Source organism: Phocoena phocoena, chromosome 4 (genome assembly GCF_963924675.1).
Source record: "Phocoena phocoena chromosome 4, mPhoPho1.1, whole genome shotgun sequence".
Lineage (NCBI taxonomy): Eukaryota > Metazoa > Chordata > Mammalia > Artiodactyla > Phocoenidae > Phocoena > Phocoena phocoena.
In genome coordinates this window covers 63,575,739-63,601,498 of record NC_089222.1, presented here as the reverse complement: position 1 = coordinate 63,601,498, position 25,760 = coordinate 63,575,739, and the positions used below count along the sequence as shown (strand labels likewise).

The 25,760-nt window shown below is 36.4% G+C and overlaps 1 protein-coding gene across 3 annotated transcripts in view; it reads right to left on the bottom strand.

The window, feature by feature from the left end:
- Positions 1–25,760, bottom strand: part of VPS8 (VPS8 subunit of CORVET complex) — a 300,917-nt gene that overhangs the window by 166,680 nt on the left and 108,477 nt on the right. For all 3 annotated transcript variants that reach the window (XM_065876043.1, XM_065876044.1, XM_065876045.1), the window contains 5 exons: positions 24,922–25,011; positions 22,132–22,183; positions 7,258–7,300; positions 5,574–5,646; positions 5,166–5,285 (listed from right to left, as the gene is read on the bottom strand). In XM_065876043.1, the coding sequence (XP_065732115.1) occupies positions 5,166–5,285; positions 5,574–5,646; positions 7,258–7,300; positions 22,132–22,183; positions 24,922–25,011 (378 nt within the window). The remainder of the gene's footprint in view (positions 1–5,165; positions 5,286–5,573; positions 5,647–7,257; positions 7,301–22,131; positions 22,184–24,921; positions 25,012–25,760) is intronic.

Genomic DNA, 25,760 nt, shown 5'->3' with positions numbered 1-25,760 from the left:
AAATAACTGGAGTTTTTGAAGATGAAATACAAAATAACGAAGCAGAAAAAGTATTTAAATCTACGTTCAAGAAAACTTTCTTTAAATAAAAAGACTCGAATTCACATACTTGAAAAGGCCCACAGTACATATATGGCAAAACTGACCCAAAATAGTCAATTCTGAGTAATATTTTAGAGTTAAAATATTAGTCTTTAAATATAAGGAAAAAAGTATTCTGGTCCTCTAGGAAAAAAGATTAAGCCCCTGGGAAAGTTAAGAAAAGTCAGGTTGACATCGGTTTTCCTTATGGCAGTATACAAAAGCAAGGTAAGTGGGAGGCAAGTGTTATTTTACTTTATCAAGAATTTAAAATTGTACAACAGTAGAGAAACATTACATTGAATCCTTATCACTCAGAAAACTACACTGAAAACTATAAAATATTACTGAGAAAAATTAAAGAAAACCTAAATAAATGGAACAGTATACCTTTGCATGGGTCACAAGACTCAGTATTGCTAAGATGTCTATTCTTAAATTGACTAAACATTGAACACAATCCTAATCAAAATCCAGGCAGGCTTTTGTAGAAATTAACAAGATAACTCAAAATTCATATTGAAATGCAAAAAAAAAACCACCCAAAACTACAAAAGACAATGTAATTTTGAAAAAGAACAAGAACATGGAAGAGCTAACATAATGTGATTTTCATACTCATTATAAAGCTACAGTAATCAAGGCAGTGTGGTACTGGCATCAAGACAAACAGACCAGTGGCATAGAATACAGTTCAGAAGCAGACCCACATATACACAGATGATGCATCTTTGACAAAGTACAAAGACAACTCAGTAGAGAAAGGACAGTCTTTTGTCAAATGGTGCTGTAAGAGTTAAATATCTATACGCAAAAGAAGAAAAAAGAACTTGCAGCTAAACCTTGTACCACACGCAAAAATGTCTTCAAAATGAATCACAGATCTAAATGTAAAACCTAAAACCATAAAACTTCTAACAGAAATACAAGAGAATATCTTTGTGACCCTAGGTCACGTGAAGATTTCTTAGATACAGCACCAGAAGCAACATCCATAAAACAAAACTAATAAATTAGACTTGATCAAAATTTAAAACTTCTGCTATTCAGAACACCTTGTTAGGAGAATGAAAAGACAAACTACAGACTGGGAGAAAACATATGCGAAACTTACGTAATCTGATAAAAAAAAAACATATATTAAAAAACTCTCAGAACAAGAAAACAATTTTTTAAAATAGGGGAAAAATCGGCAAAAAAAAAATTGATATTTTCAACAAAGAGGATATATGGATGGCAAACATAACTTCTTTCCTAATATATTTTAATGAAAAGATGTTTAATATTATTTGTCAGGAGGGAAATATAAATTAAGACCACAATGAGATACCACTATACACCTATTAGAATGGTCAAATTAAAAAGATCAACCAGGGACTTCCCTGGTGGCACAGGGGTTAAGAATCTGCCAGCCAATGCAGGGGACACGGGTTCGAGCCCTGGTCCGGGAAGATCCCACATGCTGCAGAGAAACTAAGCCTGTGCACCACAACTACTGAGCCTGCATGCCACAACTACTGAAGCCCACACGCCTAGAGCCCATGCTCCGCAACAAGAGAAGCCACCGCGGTGAGAAGCCTGGGCATCACAATGAAGAGTAGCCCCCACTAACTGCAACTAAAGAAAGCCCACATGCAGGAACGAAGACCCAACGCAGCCAAAAATAAATAAATAAATTTATTTTTTAAAAAAAGATCAACCATACCAAGTGTTGGAGAGAAGATGAAGAACTGATACTCTCATACACTACTGGAATGTAAGCTGGTAGAACCACTTTAGAGAAGTCTTGTCAGTTTCTTCTTAAGTAAAATAATACACTTAACAAATGACCCAGCAATTCCATTATTTGGTATTTACTCAAGAGAAATAAAGATATATGTCCACACAAAGGCCTTTATGTAAATATTCATAATAGCTTTATTCATAATAACTTAAACTGGAAACAACCCCAAGGACCAACTATTGGTGAATGGATCAAATTATATATCCATAAAATAGAAAATTACATAGCCATAAAGAGGAACAACTTATTGGTATAAGCCACAGCATGGATAAGTCTCAAAAGCATTAATTTAAGTGAAAGAAGCCAGAAAAAACTACAAAGTGTATGATTCTATTTAAATAACATTTTAGAAAGGCGAAACTATACTGTCATAAAGCAGACCAGCAGTTGCAAGGGGCAAGGGACTCAGTACTAAACTGCAAAAGTGAACTTTTGTCCTATATCTAGATTGTGGTAGTGGTTACAAGACTGCATATGTTTGTCAAACTCTTCTCTTGAAATGGATGAATTATATTTTGTATAAACTGTACCTCAAGAAAGCTAAATTTAAAAACCTCATTTGAAATAAATATAAAATTTTTAAAGGTGGGAAAATATGATTTAAAAGTCTGTCATCTAAATTCTTTTGTGCCTCCCTGAAAATGTTCTTTTTATTAAGGTATACTAATTAGGAAGGTCATATGAGTAATCAATTATGGTAGACATAATAGGCAGTGAATCTAGAATTTAGGATCCTACATCTTACCCATTTCTCCAGCTGTAATAATTGGGAATGCAGCCAACCCTTGATGCACACACAGAAGGAAGCTTCCACTTGTCTTTTAGGCATTTCAAATTCATTAAGTCCAAAAGAGAGCAAATTTTCTACCTCTACCACACTTCATCATTATTCTGCACCACCACCACCCCCACCCCATCCATCTCCCAAGAAATCTGTTTCTCCTCTGATTTCCTGGTGAATCCACAAGTAAACCACTATACATCCAGTTTACCAGGTCAGAAATCTAAGAATCTTTGATGCTTCCCTACTTGTCTTATCTTTCACATCCAACTGTATATTAAGCCCTAAATCTTAGGCTGATTTGCCTCCTAAAATATCTTTCAAATCCTTTCATGTCTTGGTTACCCCCACTGTCACTGCCCTAATCAAGCCACCATTACCTTCTTTCTAAATTACCACAAAATTTTGCTAACATCTTCCTGCCTCCAATCTTATCTTATTTCAATCCATTTTCCATTCAACAACCAGAGGAAATTTTTCTAAACTACAAATCGTGATATTTTTCTACCTAAAAGGCTTCAACGGCTACCTGCTGCTCTAGTATAAAGTCCAAACTTCCTACCATGGATAACAAAACTCAGACTCTACCTAACTCTCTAATTTCTCTCTCTGCAGGCTTCCTTACACTTAAAGATGTGGCCATACTGAATTTTTTCAATTACCTGAATACACATTGCTCTTATTTCCAGGCCTTTTTACATAGTCTGTCCTTCTGCCTAGAATATTTTTCCCTATCCTTAACCTAACTTCTGCACATCCTTTGAGACTCACCATGGACATCATTTCATCCAAGACACCTTCCTGAACCCTCCATTAGATTCCCCTTCTAATTGTTCTTACAGCATCCTGCACTTCTCCAGTGACACATCTTACACTGTGCTATAATTACTTATCTACAAGTCTGGATCCTCTTCCTCCACAAAGGCAGGGTTTATATACTGTCAGCCCAGGGTACACACCCAGTTAGTACATGTGATATATTTGACCCTCAAATATTTGTCAAGTAAATGACAGAGATTTTATTGCAGCCTTACAATCAATGCCAATATCACAATTCAGACATGAGCATAATTCCAATCTTCAGTGCTACCACAGCCCTTTAAAACAGGAAAATTAGGTAAAATTCTTCGTTGCTCTCTATCATGCTTTCTGAACCCCAGCCTCACCACTTCTTGTTTCTTTTATCCTACATGCCAGACACTAAGTACCCTAATATTCTATTCTGGGCGTCTAAGGTCTCCTAAACCAACTAGATTTGACTTCTCTTGTTTAATTTATTAATTTATTTATTAATTTATTTATTTTATTTTTGGCTGCATTGGGTCTTCGTTGCTGCATGTGGGCTTTCTCTAGTTGCGGCGAGCGGGGGCTACTCTTTGTTGCGGTGCGCATACTCTAAGCGTGCAGGCTTCAGTAGTTGTGGCATGCGGGCTCAGTAGTTGTGGCTCGCGGGCTCTAGAGCGCAGGCTCAGTAGTTGTGGCACACAGGCTTAATTGCTCCACGGCATGTGGATCTTCCCAGACCAGGGCTTGAACCCGTGTCCCCTGTATTGGCAGGCAGATTCTTAACCACTTCACCACCAGGGAAGTCCCTAGATCTGACTTCTAAGTTTCTTTTACCTTCTTCCTATGCTATTAAAGTTACTACTTCTGAAATCAGATTTTCAAATTAAACTAATGCAAAATATGATATGAGTGGGATCTCAACCTTCTCACAGGCAAATTGTAACAGTTTATTATTCAACTTACAAAAGTACTATATGCTCATTAAATAAATTTACCCCATCTCACACAGTTAATCTCTATTAACATTTAGATGTACTTCCTTCCTGTTTTTTCTCTCCAAATATTGTACACATACAATATTTGGTTTTTTAATAATTTTTGAGCCTGCTGCTTCACTAAACCCTAAAATGTAAGTGCTGTCCATATTATCAAAAGTTTTTTAAAAAACTACAATATGATTTAATTGGGAAAGTATATCATGTGTTATATAATTATTCCCCTGGGGGCATTTTCACAGAGACTCTGGCTCACCCAAATACATCTTTAATAAAACATGTACAAGGATGTTTTTTCAGCAAGCTTCCACGTTCCACTTCAACTCCAGTTACTTCTACTATCATCACCACCACATGTCGTTCAGAGCAATCTTCCATATTTAGTATACAAACTAACAGTTTATGAAATCAAGGATGTACCACATCTAACCCTGCTTTAACTTTTTAATAAGGATGTGTCAGAAAGAGACAGAGAACAGAGACAGACAGACAGACATAGAGAAACAGGAAGGGAGAGAAGAAAGAGAGGGGAAGGAAGCAGGAAAGGAAGGGTAGAAGGGAGAAAAAGGATTAGAAAATATGGGTGGCAAAACAAAATTAAATATTTGAAACCCTGCCTTACTGCTAGGGCATAAAAACTGTACTTGCATAAGGACTATTATTTGTCTTTCTATCTATTAGAAAAAAATTATCACCCTGACTCCTTTTAAAAATACCTTAGAATCGTATTATTTCTTACCAGCGCCAATACATTTAGAAATTCTCTTGTGTCAAAATGTAGCAAAGTCCGTATATAGGGATAGATTTCTTCCTCAGGGGGAGCTTCTGTTGAATGCAGGCGAATTAAAAATTCAAAAACCTGCAAGTTGAAAAAAAAAAAGGTGATTATTTTCTCACCTTACAAACTATCTTGCTGAAGCAATGATTCCCATTTGGATAAAATAAAAGCAGGTTGAATTTACTTTAAATTGCCACTGTGTTATAACTTCTCTAACCTCTCTCAGTTATAATTACTGGCTTCAGTGATGGTATGTAGCCTCTCTCCTGTCACAGCTGATAACTCCTGACCCATGTGTAACCCTCTATTACAATTTGTCTTTACTGCATTTCAACAAGAGAGTAAAAACGCTATGAAAATAGCACCAACCTGGTTTTTAACCAAGGGAACAAGATCTTCAGGGATGTCACCAAGGGGATAGGCACGACCTGCTAGACAACAGCTAGAAGAGAAGAGAAGAAAGAGAACAGATTTGGTGACTTATAATGGGCTAAATAACTTCCCGGGAACACATTGTTTCTCAAACCCAAGATAGTAGTTTGGAGTTTAAGCAGGCTCAGCTTTTGTCAGTTAGGTCAGGTCCAAGCCCAGATCAAGATGATAGCCAGTTCAGAAAATGTAGGCAACAGAGATGGTGGTAAAATAATACACCCTGTAACTGAGTAACAGCTTTCCTTTTTTCTTATTTTTCCTAAGAAAAACTCAAGCTGCACTAAATGGGCAAGAAGGAATAAGGACAGATTACCTAAAAGTCTCATATCCAGCATCTGGAAAGAGACTAACAGCATCATTATACTTTTTTTTGGCAGTACGCGGGCCTCTCACCACTGTGGCCTCTCCCGCCGCAGAGCACAGGCTCCGGACGCGCAGGCTCAGCGGCCACGGCTCACAGGCCCAGCTGCTCCACAGTACATGGGATCCTCCCGGACTGGGGCACGAACCCGTGTTCCCTGCATCGGCAGGCGGACCCTCAACCACTGCGCCACCAAGGAAGCCCCTCAGAGACTTTTAAATCCAGTGGTTCTAAGAATGGTGAATAAAGATGGGGAATGAGCTAGGCTAAAAACTATCTGTAGTCAGACAAGACTTCAGGGATAATTAGAATCTCATGAGAAATTAACTGTACAGTTTCACCTCCAAATCAGACCTTCCTAATGGCTAACGACTTGCTTTGTGGGCTGGATTATAAAAATGTCTCCTGAATATGCCCTCATTTTGGCAGCTGGGGGTAGGGGAAAGTGAATTTTAAGTGAATTTGAAGCAGTCATCAATTTTGAATGTTAGAGACAGCTAGATACCTGCATATTCTTAAAAGTTTAAAGTACAGAAGATAAAGTACTAGGTAAATGCTATACATGTTCTTCTACACTAAAAAAACAATGTAACAAATATGAAATAGGTCTCGAAGTTAACTCTGATGCATATAGAAGCTAAAATGATGTGCCAGCAAGTTCTGCCACCTTCCTGCCTGTCTGCCAGCCAGTTATCTATGTAAAACTCTATCAGGACACAGTTCTGAGCCTGCATAGTCTATTGGAAGAACTCTGTTCCAGGAGTAAGGACATGAACATTTCAGCTCACTTCTGTCACTAACTTCTTTGTGATGCAAACTAATCTCTTGCCCTTATATATAAAATACGGATAAATACATATTTCACAGACTTGTTGGTAGTAAAAGTAAAATACTCTGTATCAGGGTTTCTCAACCTCTGCCCTATTGATACTTTGGGAGAGAGAATTCTTTGTTGTGGGGACTACCCTGTACATTACAGGATGCTCAGCAGCATCCCTGGCCTCTATCCACCAGATACCAGTAGCATCTCTACTCCACCCCAGCTGTGACAAAGCAAAAAGGTCTTTAGGCATTGCAAATGTCTGGTGGAGGGGAGGGGGGATGGGGGACAGAATCACCCACCGTTCAGAAGCACTGCTATACATGAAAGAACACTGAAAAACGAAAAGCACTGTACAGATAATAGATGACAGTACCTCTAAGAATATAGGAGAAATTCTGTAAAAGCATACACACATAAGTAAATTAAAAATCTCTTACCTAATATATACAAGAAGCTTGTTGCCCATAACAACTTGCTCATCTAAAATAGAGAAGTATGTTTAGCAATTCTCTCTCAAAATCTTTTCAGAAATATAATCTTTATGTGGAAACAAAAAATAAAACTTGGCATTTGAGGTGAGGCAGGTATATTCCCAAACAATAGAAAAGTGAGATAAGACTACTTTAATTATTATTTTTCTTAGAATTTCCTTTAGAGTCTTTTCACAGACACAAAATCAATGAGTCATTCAAAGGTACATGTAGAAGGTATAAATCTTAGTGTAGAGGTCTATGTATTGTTGGCTTAACGAATAGCTTGGACGCAGGGAAGGTATTGAGCAGGCAATGAGTTGCTGAATTAACTAATTAATATTAAGGCATAACTATAATGTCTTCTTATTTGTAACATGGACTCTTGTTCACAAATGTTTAAGAAACTTAAGATTAAACACTCGTTCGGACCCTTTGTAACCTAAGTTACATCTAAAATGTAAGATTCTGGCATCTGGTAGTATAAACCTACTTCTTGGTTAAAAGAAATTGGAAACATAATTAGACTAAGTTTTAGGCTAAAAGGTCAAAGTTAACAAAGAATAGTGTAAGAGCATCAGGAGTGGGTGAAATGATCAGTAAGCCTTACAGTGTGCAGATTATAGGAATCTGTAGTTGGTAACACTGATGAACTGAAATTTCTACTTTTGACATGAATACTGGAATAATGCAAGCAAGTGTATATCTCTTAATCAATAATCCTTTATAAATACTCCAAATCTGTGTTGTTGTAAGTGCAAATAAACTTGAATTGCTCAAAATTGTATGAATAATTACATTCTGCTTCAATTCCATTTTTCGAATCAATAAACGTTGTTTTTTAGAGAAGTTTTAATTATGTTCACAGCAAAACCCAGAGGAAGGTATAGAGATTTCCCATTACCCCTTGATCCCCACACCACACGATCCCCCAACTGACAACACCCTGCACCAGTGCGACATTTCTTATAATCAATGAATGTACACTGGCACATCATTACCACCTAAAACCCACAGTTCATATTAAGGTTCACTTTTGGTGGTGTACATTCTACACGCTTTGACAAATGTATAATGACATATATCCACCATTATAGTATCATACAGAATAGTTTCAATGCCCTAAAAATCCTGTGCTCTACCTATTCATCCCTCCATTGCCCCCAACCCCTAACAAACGCTGATCCTTTTACTGTCTCCATGGTTTTGCCTTTTCCACAATGTCATATAATCGGAATCATACATGATGTAACCTTTTCAGACTGGCTTCTTTCACTTAGCAATGCATTTAAGTTTCCTCCAAGTCTTTTCATGGCTTGATAGTTCATTTACCTTTAGTACTGAATAAGATTCCATTGTATGGATGTACCACACTTTATTCACCCATTCACCTTCTTAAGAGTATCTTGGTTGCTTCCAAGTCTGGGCAATTATGAAGAGCGCTACTATCAACATCTGTGCGGAGGTCTTTGTGTGGATAAATATTCAACACCTTTGGGTAAAGGAGTGTAACTGCTGGATCGTACAGTAAGAGTATGTTTAGTTTTATAAGCAATTGCCAAACTGTCTTCCAGAGTGGCTGTACCATTTTGCATTCCCACCAGCAATACATGAGAGTTCCTATTGCTCCACATCCTAGCCAGCATTTGGTGTTGTGGATGTTCCAGATTTCAGCCATTCTAATAGGTATGTTGTACTGGTATCCCACTGTTGTTTTAACTTGTAATTCCCTGATGATGTTGAACATCCTTCAATATGCTTACCTGCCATCTGTATATCTTCTTTGGTGAGATGTGTGTTCAGGTCTTTGCTCATTTTTTAATCACATTATTCATTTTCTTTTTTTTAATAAATTTATTCATTTATTTATTTTATTTTTGGATGCATTGGGTCTTCGTTGCTGTGTGCGGGCTTTCTCTAGTTGTGGCGAGCGGGGGTTATTCTTTGTTGCAGTTCACGGGCTTCTCATTGTGGTGGCTTCTCTGTTGCAGAGCACAGACTCTAGGGCCACGGGCTTCAGTAGTTGTGGTATGCAGGCTCAACAGTGTGGCCCGCGGGCTCTAGAGCACAGGCTCAGTAATTGTGGCACACAGGCTTAGTTGCTCCGCGTCATGTGGGCTCTTCCTGGACCAGAGCTCGGACCCATGTCCCCTGCATTGGCAGGCAGATTCCTAACCACTGTACCACCAGGGAAGTCTATGTTATTCATTTTCTTATCGTCAAGTTTTAAGAGTTATTTGTATACTTTAGTTAACAGTCTCTTGAAAATATTTTCTCCCAATCTGTGGATTATCTTCTCATTCTCTTGACATTGTGTTTTGCAGAGCAAAAGCTTTTAATTTTAATGAAGCCCAGATTATCAATACTTCTTTCATGGATAATAATCTTTCTTTCATGGATGGTGTTGTATCTAAAAATTCATCACCGTAACTACAGTCAATTAGGTTACTGCCTGTGTTACCTTCTAGATATTTTATAGTTTTGCATTCTCCAATTAGGTCTATGATGTGCTTTGAGTTAATTTTTGTGAAGAGTGTAAGGTCTGTGTCTAGAGTCAACTTCTTTCGGTGTGGATGTCCAGATGTTCCAGCACCATTTGTTGAAAAGACTATCTTTACACAAATGTATTGCCTTTGCTTCTTCAAAGATCAGTTGTCTATGCTTATGAGAGTCTATTTCAGAGCTATTTTGTTCTACCGATCTTTTTTTTTTTATTCTTTTGCCAATACCACACTGTCTTGATTATAGTAGCTTTATATTAAGTCTTGAAGTCAGGTAGTGTTAGTCCTCCAACTTTGTTCTTCTGTCTAAATCCTGCCTTAGCTATTCTGGGTCTTTCGCTTCTCCATATAAATTTCAGAATCAGTTTGTTAATATCCAAAAAAAAATAACTTGCTGGGATTTTGACTGGGATTGCACTGAATCTGTAGATCAACTTGGGACAAAATGACATCTTGACAGTATTGAGTCTTCCTATCCATGAACACAGAACATCTCTCCATTTACTTAGTTCTTTGATATCTTTCATCAGTTTTGTAGTTTTCCTCATACAGATCTTGTACAAACTTTGTCAGATTTATACATAAGTATCTCACTTTTTAGGGTGCTAATATAAATGGTAATGTGTTTTTAATTTCAAATTCCACTTGTTCACTGCAGGTATACAGTAAAGTGACTGCCTTCTGTATATTAACTTTGTATGTGCAAACTTGCAACAACTGTTTATTAGTTCCAGGAGCTTTGGGGTCAGTTCTTTCAGACTTTCTACATAAATGATCATGTCACCTGTAAACAAAGAGTTTTATTTCTCCTTCCAAATCGTTATACCTTTTACTTGCTTTTCTTGTCTTTTTGCATTAGCTAGGACTTTCAGTATGATGTTGAAAAGCAGTGGTAAGAAGAGGACATCCTTGCCCTGTTTCCCACCATTGTTTCTCATCAATAAGTATGACATTAGCTGTAGGGTTTCTGTACGTTTTCTTTATCGAGTTGAGGAAGTTTTCCTCTATTCCCAATTTGCTGGAAGTTTTTATCATGAATGGGAGTTGGACTTTGTTAAATGCTTTTTCGGCATCTACTGATATATGATCATATGATTTTTCTTCTCTAGCCTACTGATGTGATGGAATACATTAATTTTCAAATGTTGAAGCAGCCTTGCATACCTGGTATAAAATCTCAGTTGTGGTGTATAATTCTTTTTATAGCTTGTTGGATTCAATTTGCTAATATTTTGTTGAGAATTTTTGCGTCTATGTTCATGAGAGATACTGGTCTGTAAGTTTTCTTTCCTTGTAATGTCTTTGATTTTGGTATTAGGGTAATGCAGGCCTCATAGAAAACGTTAGAAAGTATTCCCTGAGCTCTGTCTTCTGAAGAGATTATAGAGAACTGGCATAATTTCTCCCTTAAATGGTTGGTAAAATTCACCAGTGAAACACATCTGGGCCTGGTGCTTTCTGTTTTAGAAGGTTATTAATTACTGGTTCAATTTCTTTAATAGATACAGGCTTATTCAGATTGTCTGTTTCTTCTTGTGTGAGTTTTGGCAAATTTTATATCTCAAAAAACTGGCCTGGGGGGGCTTCCCTGGTGGCGCAGTGGTTGAGAGTCCACCTGCCGATGCAGGGGACACAGGTTCGTGCCCCAGTCCGGAAAGATCCCACATGATGCGGAGCGGCTGGGCCCGTGAGCCATGGCCACTGAGCCTGTGCGTCTGAGCCTGTGCTCCGCAATGGGAGAGGCCACAACAGTGAGAGGTCCGCGTACCACAAAAAAAAAAAAAAACTGGCCTGTTGCATCCAGGTTATCAAATTTATGAGCATAGAATTGTTCATAATATTCTTTTATTATCCTTTTAATGCCCATGGGATCTGTACAGTTGTCCCCTCTTTCATTTTTGATATTAGTAATTTGTGTCTTCTCTCCTTTTTATCTAAGTTAGCCTGACTGGAGGCTTATAGATTTTATTGATCTTTTCAAAGAAACAGCTTTTGGTTTTAACCAAATCCCCCCAAATCAACAATTTTCTCAACTGATTTCCTGCTTTCAATTTTATTAATTTCTGCTCTAATTTTTCTTTTCTTTTCTTCTGCTCACTTTGGATTTAATTTGTTCTTCTTTTTCCAAATTCCTAAGGTAGAAGCTTAGAGTATTGATTTTAGATCTTTTTCTTTTCTGCTACATGAATTCAATGTTATAAATTTCCCTCCAAGCACTGCTTTTGCTGCATCTCACAAATTTTTGTAAGCATTTTCATTTAGTTCAAATTACTCTTAAATTTCTCTTGAGATTTCTCCTTTGTCCATTATTACTTAGAAATATGTTGTTTAATTTCCAAGTATTTGGGAACTTTCCAGCTTTCTTTCTCCTAGTATTTTCTAGTTTAATTCCACTGTGGTCTGAGAGCAAGCATTATATGATTTCTATTCTCTTAAGTTTGTTGAGGTGTGTTTTATGACCCAGAACATGGTCTATCTTGGTGAATGATTCATGTGAGCTTGAGAAGAATGTGTAATGTGTTACTGTTGGATTAAGGAGCCTATAGATACCAGTAGTATCCAGCTGAATGATGGTGCTTAGTTCATAACTTCAGCTCAACTATGTCCTTACTGATTTTCTGCCTGCAGGATCTGTCCATTTCTGATAGAGGGGTGTTAAAAGTCTCCAACTATAACAGTGGATTTACCTATTTCTCCTTGCTATTCTATCAGTTTTTGCCTCGTGTATTTTGACACTGTTGTTAGGTGCACACAGATTAAGGATCATTACGTCTTCTTGGAGTATCTTGTAATGCCTCTCTTTATACTCAATAATTTTCTTTGCTCTGAAGTTGGCTGTGTCTGAAATTAATGCGGCTACTCCAGCTTTCTTTTGAGTAGTATTATTATAGTATACCTTCCTCCATTTATTTACTTAATGTGTCTTCATATTTAAAATGGGTTTCTTATACCCAACACTTAGTTGGTTCTTGTTTTTTAATCCATTTTAACAATCTCTTTTAATTGGTACAGACTACTGATATTTAAAATGATTATTAACATAGTTGGATTAATATCTACCATATTGTTACTGTTTTCTATTTCTTGTTCTTTATTCCAAATTTTGTTCTTTATTCCAACTTTTTCTGCCTTTTGTAGTTTTAACTGAGTATTTTATATGACTCCATTTTCTCCCCTTTCATATTACATCTATTATGTGTCTATTTTTAGTTGTTGCCCTCAAGTTTGCAGCATACATTTACAACTAATCCAAACCTACTTCCAAATAGCACTATACTGCTTCATGGGTAGTACAAGGACCTTATAATAACAAAATAGTCCTAATTCCTCCCTCCTATAACTGTATCCTTGCTGTCATTCATTTCATTTATACATAAGCATAAACACACACGCATATAATATCAAATACACTATTGCTATTATTATTTTGAATAAAGTGTTATCTGATGGCTCAATTAAGAGTAAGAAAAATGTAAGTTTTTATTCTACCTTTACTAATCATTCTCTGATGCTCCTCCCTTCTTGGATCCAGATTTCTTATCTATATTATTTTCTTTCTCTCTAAAGAACTTTTAACATTTCTTGCAAGACATTTCTATTGGTAACAAATTCCCTCAATTTTTGTTTGTCTGAGAAAGTCTTTATTTCTCTTCTGCTTTTGAAGAATTCCTCAGGGTACAAAATTCTATGTTGGTGTGTTTTTCTCTCAAAACCTTAAATATTTTATTCTCTCTTTACCTTTTATTTTCTTCTGTTTGAATACATGCCTACTTGTAGGGTTTTTTGTTTTGTTTTCTCTCTTTTTTTTTTTCCTATTTATCCTGCTTGGTGTACTCTAAGCTTCCTGGATCTATGGTTTGGTGTCTGACATTAATCTGGGGAAATCCTCAGTCATTATTGTTTCAAATATTGCTTCTGTTCCTTTCTCCCTTTCTTCTCCTTCTGATATTCCCATTACGTGTATGTTACACATTTTGTAATTGTCCTATAGTTCTTGGATACTCCGTTCCACTTTTTTTTCAGTATTCTTCTCTTTGCTTTTCAGTTCTAGAACTTTCTAATGCTATATCCCCAAGTTCAGAGATTCTTTCCCCAGATGTGTGTCTACTCTACTAATGAGACCATCAAAGGCATTCTTCACTTCTGCTACATTGTTTTTGATGTTTAACATTTATTTTTGATTCTTTCTTAGAATTTCCATCTCTCTGCTTATATTATCCACCTGTTCTTGCATGTTGTCTACTTTTTCCATTAAATCCCTTAATATATTAATCATAGTATTTTTTTTAATTCCTGATCTAATAATTCCAATACTCCTGCCACATCTAAGTCTAGTTTTGATGTTTGTTCTGTCTCTGCAAACTTCAAACTCTTCAACTTTTTTGCCTTTTAATTTGCCTTGTAATTTTTGAAAGGCACACATGATGCACTGGGTAAAAGGCACTACAGTAAATATATCTTTAGTAATGTGGTAGTAAGGTGTGAAGAGAGGGAAGTGTTCTATAGTCTTGATTAGGTCTCAGTCTTTTGGTAAACCTGTGACCCTGGAATGTGAACTTCACCAGTGCTTCTCAGTTTTTTTCCCCCTTAGGTGGACAGAATGGGTTGAAGGTGCTGGAGTTGGGTATTTTCCTTCTCCCAGGTAAGTTCAGCTCTGATAAACCCACAGCAGGTCAAGCTTCAGCAAAATAGTGTTTCCTGAAGGCCGGCTTTAGTTAAGAAACACAGAATACTCTGACATATTTCAAAATGGTTCCTTTCCCCCATCCCCCTGCAGAAGCACAAGGGATTTTTCTCTGATGATCACTGTGAGAACCCAGTAGCAGTCCTGGAGGTAAATTTCACAAAAGTGTGGAGGCTTCCCTATGGCTGGGTCCTCCTGGAGTTTTTAAATTTCAGACTTGTTCACATTGAGCCTGCAACAAACCATCAATTGCAGTTCAGATTTTCCTACCCTAGCACTGGTTCCTGCAGAGATGTCTGATCCTGTCAGTTGTGATTCTCTGCATCTGCCTGTCTCTCTAGTTTTTGGTGCAATGGTTTGGCCTGTGACCTTACTTCTCTGGCAGATCTAAGAAGAATTGTTGATTTTTCAGTTTGTTGAGCTTTTTACTTGTTGGTAGGACAGAATGGTGACTTCTAAATTCTTTCTCTGCCAGACCAAAAACCAGAAGTCCCAAATGTTACTTGATCCAACTCAATTAGCATAGTACATGGTAGCAGTCACTTTACAGATATAACACGTTCATGTTTATTGGCTAATTAGATAAACCTTTATTGCTAGAAATCTCAGATAGGATGCATCTAGCTCACGATATTCCTAGAGAGAGTTAAATTTACTTGTTTAACATATCCATCTCCATTATTCCATTTCTATGAGTTCAAGGGCATGGAGTCTGTCTATCTCTGTGTTCCTAGCATCCAGCACAGCATCTGGAACATGGAAATGCTTTGTAAATATATACTGAATTGACACAGTATTTAATTTTCCTGACCCCCTTTCTACTCTTCTCTCCCCAAAATCTTTTTTTAGATAATCTTCTGTTGCAAAAGCTCATCCACTCCATTTGGAATTCTTAATAGTCTTTTTTTTTTTTTTTTTTAAAGTAGGTCCTTGTTGGTTGGAGTTCTTAATAGTCTACTTTAACTTCTGCTACATATATTATGTGGGAGACAATTTTCAAGTTTGTTTCAAAAGGATTAGTTTCAGGGCAACTGAAAACAGACTAAGACTAAAGAGGGACTAAGACTCTACCAAATTATCCTCCGTGCCCCTGTCCTTACAGAAAAAAACCCTACAAAACCTGGACATAATACGAAACGCTACCTGAAGCTACTGAAGAAGGAATAGAAGTAGACAAGTCTGGCAGGGAGTTCACACTCACTGGGGAGAGACAGACTGGCAGCCACACAAGTAACTTCACACAGAGGCGGTGGGGGATGGAGAACTCCTAATCTTTCTGGCACAGGGGACCAGAAAAGTGAAGCCAGGAAACCATGAATGTGGAAGAGACTAGGGGAAGCCCAAAAGGGAAAGAGTCAAAGAGGGGATCTCCAAACTATCTACCCACATCCGTGACTGATCCCTAAACCACCATGTACAAACAACAGTCAAAGCAGCTCAGCCATACAGAAAAAGTCAGAACCACGACTGGAGTTCCCTCGCTGAAGGTGTTGAAGTGTGAAGAGAAGCAGACAGGCTCTGCTGTGGAGTTCATGTGCTCAGAGGAGAGGAGACAGGGAGGTATACAAGTAAATTACCATCACAGGCTTTCAGCCTCTGACTAAGTGCAGTCTGTGTGGCAAGCACAGCAGCACCTGGGGGTTCACATGGGAAAACCAGCAATTTTTCTGGTTGGGGAAATAGAGAAGGTAGGACATGTGAAGAGTAAACAGACTGGCAGAATCTTGCAAAAAGAAAGCCAGAAAGAGGATCCTCAAACTTGACTACCTTCATCACTGACTGATCCCTAAGCCACACACGTGGGACAGAATCAAAGCAGACCAGCTAAAGACAAAGGACCTTTTGAGAAGAGACTGGAGACACAGTAGAAAGCCACAATAGAAAGAGTCTGCAATTCAAGCCCAGCCAAGAAAATTACCTGATAAAATAAAGAGAAAAAATTCTCAGTGAAGAAAAATAACAGAACCCAGAATCTCCATAATGTAACATTCAAATATCCAGGATACAATCTAAAATTATCCAACATGTGAAGGAACAAGAAAATAAAACATATTTTTCTTAAAAGAAAAGAAAATCAAGTCCAATCCTGAAATGAACAAAATGTTAGAACTGGTAAGAATTTTAAATCAACTATTATATTTATCCTCAATGAAACAAAACATGTTTCAATGCATGAAAATTTGAACAGATAAATGAAGAGATGCAGGAAAGAAACAGAAACAATAAAAAAAAGAACCAAATAAAAATTACAGAACTGAAAAATACGACTGTGGAAGATAAAAATGCACTGAGTGTATTTAACAGCTGAGTTTACATCAAAGCATGAACCTGAAAGTAGAGCAATAGAAATCATCCAAGGAGAAGAACAGAGAGGAAAAAAGAGCAAACCAAACAAAACCAAAACCCAGAGGGACTGACCTATGAGATGGTGGAGGAAGAACCTTCAATAATCTGCTCCTCCATGAAAGCAAAGAGAATACTGGCAGAAACAGTCAAAATCAACTTTTCCAGAACTCTTGAAATTAACTGAAGGCTTGCAATAATCCACGGAATGTTTATTCAAGAAAGATGCCTGAATCTCAGTAAGAACTGTGAGCTTCATGGTGGCTTAACATTACCTAGTCCCATCCCCCTTCCCCCAGCTTCACCATAGCTTTGAAACCAACCGCCTTGCAGCTATAGTAGCTGTGAACACCAGCAACCTAGCAACCACTCCAGGGGGCAAAATGGGTTTGGAGCTCCCCAAAAGCCCATCCTTAAGAGAACTGTCACTATCTAACCTATATGGCAGCTCACTCAACAGCTCCATTCTCAGGGCGTCTTTTTTTTTGTCCTGACTCAGAGCTTACTCTAAGCAAACAGCCCTATCCCCAAGGCACATTATTTAACTTTACAGGTGCCAGAGGCAGTGCCTCCAGAAGAGACTAATTAGAGACCCACCAAAAACCTTAAAAGGAAAAACTGGAGAATGAGAGGTCTGCAGGGTCTTTCAAAAGCTCCAACATATTTCTGGAACTCTAGAAGGACATGTACATGTACAGGGCTGTGGACATACGCAGGAAAGACCTGTAAAGGCCTACAACCTATGGATGACTTTGAGGATTTGCATAAGCAGGAAGTAAAGGCTAATAAGGCAGAACTGTAAACTGTCTGCCAGAGCATTAGAAACCCCAAAATAAAATGAAGCAAAAGCTGACAGACCTAGAGTGAGAAAGAGACATTTCAACAATAACATTTAGATGCTTCAATACTCCTCTTTCAATAATGGATAGAACAATTAGCAAAAGAGGAACAGGAAAGAGAAGTTTTGAATGAAACTATAAGCCGACTAAACTTAGAAGACATCTATAGAACATTCCACTCAACAACAAAACACATTCAACACATTATTTTCAAATGCACTTGGAATATTCTCCAGAATAGGCTTTACATTAGGCTATAAGTTTCAATAAATTAAAAAAACCAGAAACCATACAAAGTATGTTCTCTAACTGCAATGGAATGAAATTAGAAATCAGTATCAGAAAGAAATGTGAGAAATTCACAAATATGTGGGAATTAAACAGCATACTTCTAAATAACCAATATCACAAGGGAAATTAGAAAATACTTTGAGATGAATGAAAATGAAGACACAACATACCACAACTTATGGGACGCAGCTAAAGCATTGCTTAGAGAGATATCTGCAGCTGTAAACACCTATTTTAATAAAGAGGAAAGATTTCAAATCAATAATCTAGACTTTCACATCAAGAAACTTAAAAAAAAAATGACAACAAAAAAACCCAAAGCAAGATGAAGGAAGTAATAAGATTAAGCAGAAATAAATAAAAGAGGAAAGAAAAATAAAGAATATCAATAAAATCAGAATTGGTTCTTTGAAAAAAAACAATAAAATTGACAAACCGTTAGCTAGACAGACCATGAAAAGAAGAGAGAAGACTCAAATTACGAAAATTAGTAATAAGAGACATCACTATAGACCTTATAAAAATAAAAGGAATTATAAGAGAATACCATAAACACTATATGCCAACAAATTAGACAACAGATTAAATGGACAAATTCCTAGAAATCCGCAAACTACCAAAACTGGCTCAAGAAGAAATGGATAATCTGAATAGACTTAACAAGCAGAGACTGAACTAGTAATTTGAAAACTTCAAACAAAGAATATCCCTGGCTCACATGGCTTCATTAATGAATTCTACTGTATATTTAAAGAATTAATACGAATCCTTCAAAACCTCTTCCAAAAGACAGAAGAGTGAACACTTCCCAACTCATTCCATGAGGCAAGTATACCAAGATACCAAGTATACTTGATACCAAGACCAAAAAAAAAAAAGATATGAAAAGAAAATTATAGAACAATATCCTTTATTAAGATAGCCATAAAAATTTCTCAAAACAAATATTAGCAAACTCAACCCAACAACATATAAAAAAGATTATACCCCATGACCAAGTGGGATTTATTCCAAGAATGTAAGACTGACTTAACAGAAATCAAAAATCAATCAAGCTTATAAACCGTATCAATAAAATAAACAAGATTATGTTAATAGATGCAGAAAAAAGCATTTGATAAAATCCAACCCTTCCATGTTAAAAATACTTAAACTAGGAACAGAAGGCAACTTTCTCAAAATAAAGCCATCTATGAAAAATCCACAGTTAATGTCATATTTAATGGTGAAAAACTGAATGCTTTCCCCTTAGGAGAAAAGAAAAAAGATAAGGATGTCCACTCTTGCCAATTCTGTTCAACATTGTATTGGAGGTTCTATCCAGGCCAATTAGGGAAGAAAAATAAAAGAAATCCAGATTAGAAAGGAAGAAGTAAAACTAACACTATTTACAGATGACATGATCTTATACATGAGAAAATTCTAAAGAATCTATTAAAAAAATTAGAACTAATGAATGAATTCAGCAAGGATGCAGGATACAAGATCAATATAAAAATCAATTTTATTGGGAATTCCCTGGCATCCCAGTGGTTAGGACTCAGCACTCACTGCCGGAGCCCAGGTTCAAACCCCTGGTCAGGGAACTAAGATCCCACAAGCTGCGAGGTGCGGACATTAAAAAAAAAAAAAAAAAATTATTCCTATACACTACCAATGAACATTCTGAAAAGGATTTTTTTTTAAATCCATTTATAATAGCATCAAATTGAATAAACTAGGAATAGATTCAGCAAAAGAAGTATATGACTTGTACACTGAAAACTGCAAAAACATTGCTGAAAGAAATTAAACAAGACCAAATAAATGGAAAGATATACTGTGTTCACGGACTGGAAGACGTAATAATGCTAAGATAGCAACACTCCCCAAATTGATCTATCAATTCAAAGCAATCCTTATCAAAATCCAGCTGTCTTTCTGTAGAAGTTGAGAAAGCAAACTGATTTTAAAAGACCAAAATAAATGGAAAATATATCATATGCATAGAAGCCTCTGCATTAAGATAGCAATCCTCCCCAAATTAACCTATAGAATCAACGCAATCCCAAACAAAATTCAAATAAGCTTTTTAAAAAAAACTGCTGAGTTCATTTTAAAGTTCATACAGAAAGGCAAAGGACATAGACTAGCTAAACCAATTTTGGAAAAAAAAAAAAAAGTTGGAAGACTTAAGGTACCTGATTTCAAGACTTACTACAAAGTTACAACCAAGACAGTATATTATTGGCATAAGTATAGACATATAGACCAATGGAACATAGCAAAAAGCACAGAAATAGACCCATACTTATATGGTCAGTTGATTTTTGCAAAAATCAATTTTTAGCAAAAATGTTTTTTTTTTTTTTTTTTTTTTTTTTTTTTTTTTTTATGCGTTACGCGGGCCTCTCACTGTTGTGGCCTCTCCCGCTGCGGAGGACAGGCTCCGGACGCGCAGGCTCAGCGGCCATGGCTCACGGGCCCAGCCGCTCCGCGGCATGTGGGATCCTCCCAGACCGGGGCACGAACCCGTGTCCCCTGCATCGGCAGGCGGACTCTCAACCACTGCGCCACCAGGGAAGCCCAGCAAAAATGTTTTTTACAAAAAAGGTGTACAGGTAATTCAATAGAAACAAGATAATCTTTTCCAAAAAATGGTAAAGGAACCGATAACTGTACAGGGAAAAGCCCTTGAACTTGACCTTGCATCATATATGAAAATTAACTCAAAATGGATTATAAACCTAAATACAAGTGTTAAAACTAGAAAAAAACAAAGGATAAAATCTTTATGATGTTGAGTTGGACAAAGATTTCTTAACCGGAACATCAAAGGTCTAAAACTACTGAAGAAAAAATAAATAAAATGGACCTCATGAAGATTAAAAACTTGTTCTTTGAAAAACATGGTTAAAAAAACAGTAAGCAATGGACTGGGAGAAAATTTTTGCAAAACACATATTTTAAAATGTCTTGTATCCAGACTACATAAAGAACTCTTACAGGCTCTGGTGGGGAGTTCACATGCCTAGAACTCAATAATAGGAAGTCAAATAACACCTCTTCCCTACCCTTCTAAAAAGTGCTAAAAGATTTAAACAGATGATTCGCAAAAAAGATATGTGAATGGGCAAGAGCACATGAAAAGATGCTGAACATCACTAACCACCAGGAAAATAAAATTTTAAACCACAATGTGATACCATTATCCACCCACTAGAATGGATAAAATTTTTCAAAGACGTAAAAAGACTGACAGTACCAAGTGCCTGCAAGGATATGGAGCTATCAGAACTCTCATATATTGCTGATGGGAATGCAAAATGGTACAGCCAGTCTGAAAAACCAAATAGTAGTACCTTAGAAAGTAAAACATACATTTACCATACAATCCATCCATTCCATTCTAGGTAGTTGCCCAAGAAGAATGAACACATATGCCCACACAGAAACTTATTCATAGCTAGGGGTCAGTGATGGAGGATAAGGACAACATAAGGACACCTGTGGTGATGAAACTGTTCTGTATCGTGACTTTATCAATGTGAATATCTGGCTGTGAATATCTGGATGTGCTTTAGGTTTGCAAGATGTTATCACTGAGGGAAAATGGGTAAAGAGTATACTGGATCTCTTGTGTCATTTCATACAGCTGCATGTGAATCTACAATTTCCTCATAAAAAGTTTAATTAAAAACATAACAAAACTCATTCGCAAACATAGCAGCATTACTTATAATAACTCCAATCCAGAAGCAACTCGAATGTCCTTCAACTGGTTAACAGATAAACAAATAACAGTACATCCAACCCATGGAATACCATTAAGCAATTAAAGGGAACAAAATAATATATGCAACGACATGGATGAATTTACAAAACATTAAGCTAAGTGAAAGAAATAAAACACTAAGATCAAGATTACATAGTGTATGATTCTACTTACATGAATAGCAGTAAAGGAAAGTAGATCAGTGATTGCCTGGAGATGGGACTGTGGGGAAAGGTTAGAGTACAAGGGACAGGAGGAAACTTTTTGGTGTGAAGGAACTATATTGCTCCTTCTAAAATTTGATTATGGTGGTGGTTACATGATCATGTACGATTATCAAAGTTCACACTGTACGCATAAAATTGGTGAATTTTGTTATTTAAATAATATTTTTAAAGAGAAAAAAATTAAGGCTTAGAAAATTAATACCTGTTAATGTCTTTCCTGCATTCAAAGGAGGTGCAATGACTCTGAAAAGTTTCTGCATAAAAATTAATAGGAAAACAATCAACATCATTTTAAAAAAATATTTTAAAAAATAATCTAAATCTTATGCTATTAATCACCTTTCTCTGATTGAATTAGTCATTTGCTATTAAGATTAAATATAAAAACTCTTAATGTGGACATGAACTGTTTTCGTAGGATCACTGGGAAATCATTATTGTTCTATTCCTCACTGAAAGAAACCATTTAATAAATACCAGTTAGAAGAAGGTCCTTGTTGAGATCATTATTTCTTTTTTTTTATTTTTTTTTTATTTTTTTTATTTTTTTTTTAAACATCTTTATTGGGGTATAATTGCTTTACAATGGTGTGTTAGTTTCTGCTTTATAACAAAGTGAATCAGCTATACATATACATATAGAGATCATTATTTCTAATATAAGATATGCTTAGGTTCCTAAAAATGCTTTATTCTTTAAAAAATAGTAAGCCAGTCAAGGGCCTAATAGCCCACCAAAAGGGTAAGATTACTTTAAGCTGAAAACATGTGAACAGCCAGCAGCCACAGAAACACCTAAATGTAAGCAGAGCCCCTGAAAACACAAGATTAATGGCAAAACTATGTTGGCCTTCCTGGGAGGGAGTTTCCTATTTAGGAGAAGATTGACCCTTAGCACTGGGAGGTGGTGCAAAGCCAGCTGTGCATTAGCAACAAAAAGCTCAATAAAACTATTCATATTTTCCAAGGAAAACCTAAATCCCTCCCTCACACCCCAAATTTCGTTAAACTGGTATATAAACCTTTACTTCTCTGGTTGTTCAGTGATTTACTCATTTCTGCGTGCTCCCAGTACAACTGTGAATAAACCTTGTCTTTTCTCCTGTTGTCAGTTCATTCGCAGCTCTCCCCCCACCATTCGGGTTTCAGGTGGTAGAGGAAAAGTTGTTCCTCCCAACACAAGGCACTCAGAAGCAGCCAAAACTAGAACTAAAGATTTCAGAAACTATGGTAGTCATCTCAAGTATGATGACACTGTCTTTCATTCTAGAAAATCTAGAAAATTTCAAAAGGCACTATAGTTCCTCTTATTTTTAAATTTTATTTTATATTGGAGTATAGTTGATTTACAATGTTGTGTTAGTTTCAGGTGTACAGCAAAAAGATTTAGTTATATATATATATATATATATATATATATATATATATATATATATATTCTTTTTCAGATTCTTTTAATTTGGACCTTAAACTGAAATGACTAAATGTGGACATGAACTGTTTTAGTAGGATCACTGGTAAATCACTGTGATTTTCAGTTTAAATCTCTTTAAACTGAAATAGCTAAACTTTAAACACTGAACAGTGATCTCTTTTATAGGCCGAGAATTATAAAAGAGCAATCACAGGATGCATCTAACTTCCCACTGCTAAAATCTCCAAATGACTATTTAATAACAAATACCAAGCTCCTGCTGAAAGTCATTAACTTGAAAACTACTCAACACAAAACAAGGCAACGTCAATAGAAAAGTGTTCCATCTGAGATGCATAGCTTTAAATGCAAACCAGATTTTGAGGAATAAAAAATCCACACAAAACAAAAACTTCAAAAGCAACAATAACAAAAACCCCACAACCATTTTCATCAACATAGAGTGCATCAAATTAGAATCTGTTTTCACAGATTATTTTGAGAGAAACTAGAAACTGCATTAATTCTTCCTAATTGTGGTTTAATAGTGGGATGGAGAACATTTTTGCATGCACGCAGGTCATGGACTTCACTGAAGAGTCAGCTAAGAGGTGTGCAAATGTTAAAAATACTTATCTGAAATAGACAGTCAAGGTCAAAACCAGTGGGGAGGGCTGTGGCACTCATTTGGAAAATGACCAAGAGACAAGAAGTACAGCCCAAACTGAAGGAGTTATGAATTAGAGGGATATTCACCTACCAAGCTAATTATAATTAAAGAAGACTGAAATATCATAGAATGACTGCTGACTTAATACTGAAGATGGTTTTGGATGTCCATTAAATATGCAAAAAAGTTGAGTGGATGCCTTCAGGAGAAGCCTGGGTCTTCTGACCCAGGTAATGAAGTCACTGTAATAAAGCAATGGGCTAGCAGGGCACGACATGCATCCACAATCCATAACCCATAATTCTGTCTATAAATTTAAGGGAAATAACAAGATGAAGATGGGTTTGGTTCTTTTTAAAATAAGCCCAAATGCTTTTTTAGATGCTCTCTTCTAATGGTAAGGAGAACAAGAAATTATAATGAATGCTATAAAATTCTGAAATAGGAAAAGCAACAAATTAGCAATTGGCAAATCATGACCTCCCACCATTTTCAGGACATTCCCCAGAAGAATATATCTACAAAATAATATTACTCAATAGTACCATTACTCTATACAGTAAATATATATAATGAGTTTCTTATACCTTTTGGAAAAGCTATAATAATATCAAAATTTTTTAGAAAAATTCTTAAAGTCTAATGGGCTTTTAATTTTATCTATCTGGGCTTTTATCTATCGTTCCCTGGGATTTAAATACCTACTTTTGCAGGTAAAAAAGAAAGCAATAGTAGAAGGTATAAAACTAAAGACTAAAGTCCTAAACAACAATGGGTGCAAGTCTCATAAATCTACAAGAAATTTTAAAGTGATTGGATGAAAACAAACTATTCAAAGCAAATGGAGAGAAGGGAAAAAACATTAATAGACAGTGTTAAATATGCATATAAGTTAGAACGTATCTTACCTCCATTGGACTAATAAATTCATTCATGCCTCTGTTGTAGACATAAATCATAGCATCGTATAGCCGATTTTCCCAACACATGAGAACTACCTGTAAAAAGGAAAAGTTGCTTGGTCCACACAATTGAGCAAATCTCACCAATTACTTTCCTCAAAGCTTTAAGAATGGGGAAGATCTTAAATTCTCTTTCCTAATTTTTCTTATTCCTTCTCTGAAAAAAACTGAAATGGAAGTACTCAAACACAATGCCAGGGTAAGAGCTGTTGTAGGTTCAATGTTACTTTCAACAGTACAATAGCTACTTTTAAACATCCTCCAATGTCTGATTTTATTTCTTCTCTATCCTCCCCCTTTCCATATCCATCTTACCTGTGTTAACTAGTTCTACAAATATTTACTGAACATCTATATTCAGGTCCTCTCCTAGGCACTGGGGATAAAGTGATAGGTAAGACAAACCCAGAACTATTCTCTACCCTGACAGAACTTCCATTCATCCTGGACACTCACCAAAAGAAGGGGCACAAAATGGTGCGTGAATTATGACTTGGGGAGGATACTCAATTACACAAATAGTTCATTTACAAATGTGGTAAGTCTATAAAGGAACTTGACTTGGTCTGGAGTATTCAGAAGGTCATCCCTGAGGGAGCAATATTTAAGTTAGGACCTAACGGATACATGTATGTGAGCCAAAAGCCGATGTGGAAACTAGGGGCTCTGCAGGCAGAAGGAGCAATAAGGATGAGGAATAGAGATGACTTAAGTATAGAGTACCCTATATACTGTTCCTACGAGAGCTATATTATACTACTGAGTGACAGGAGAAGACGGAAGTG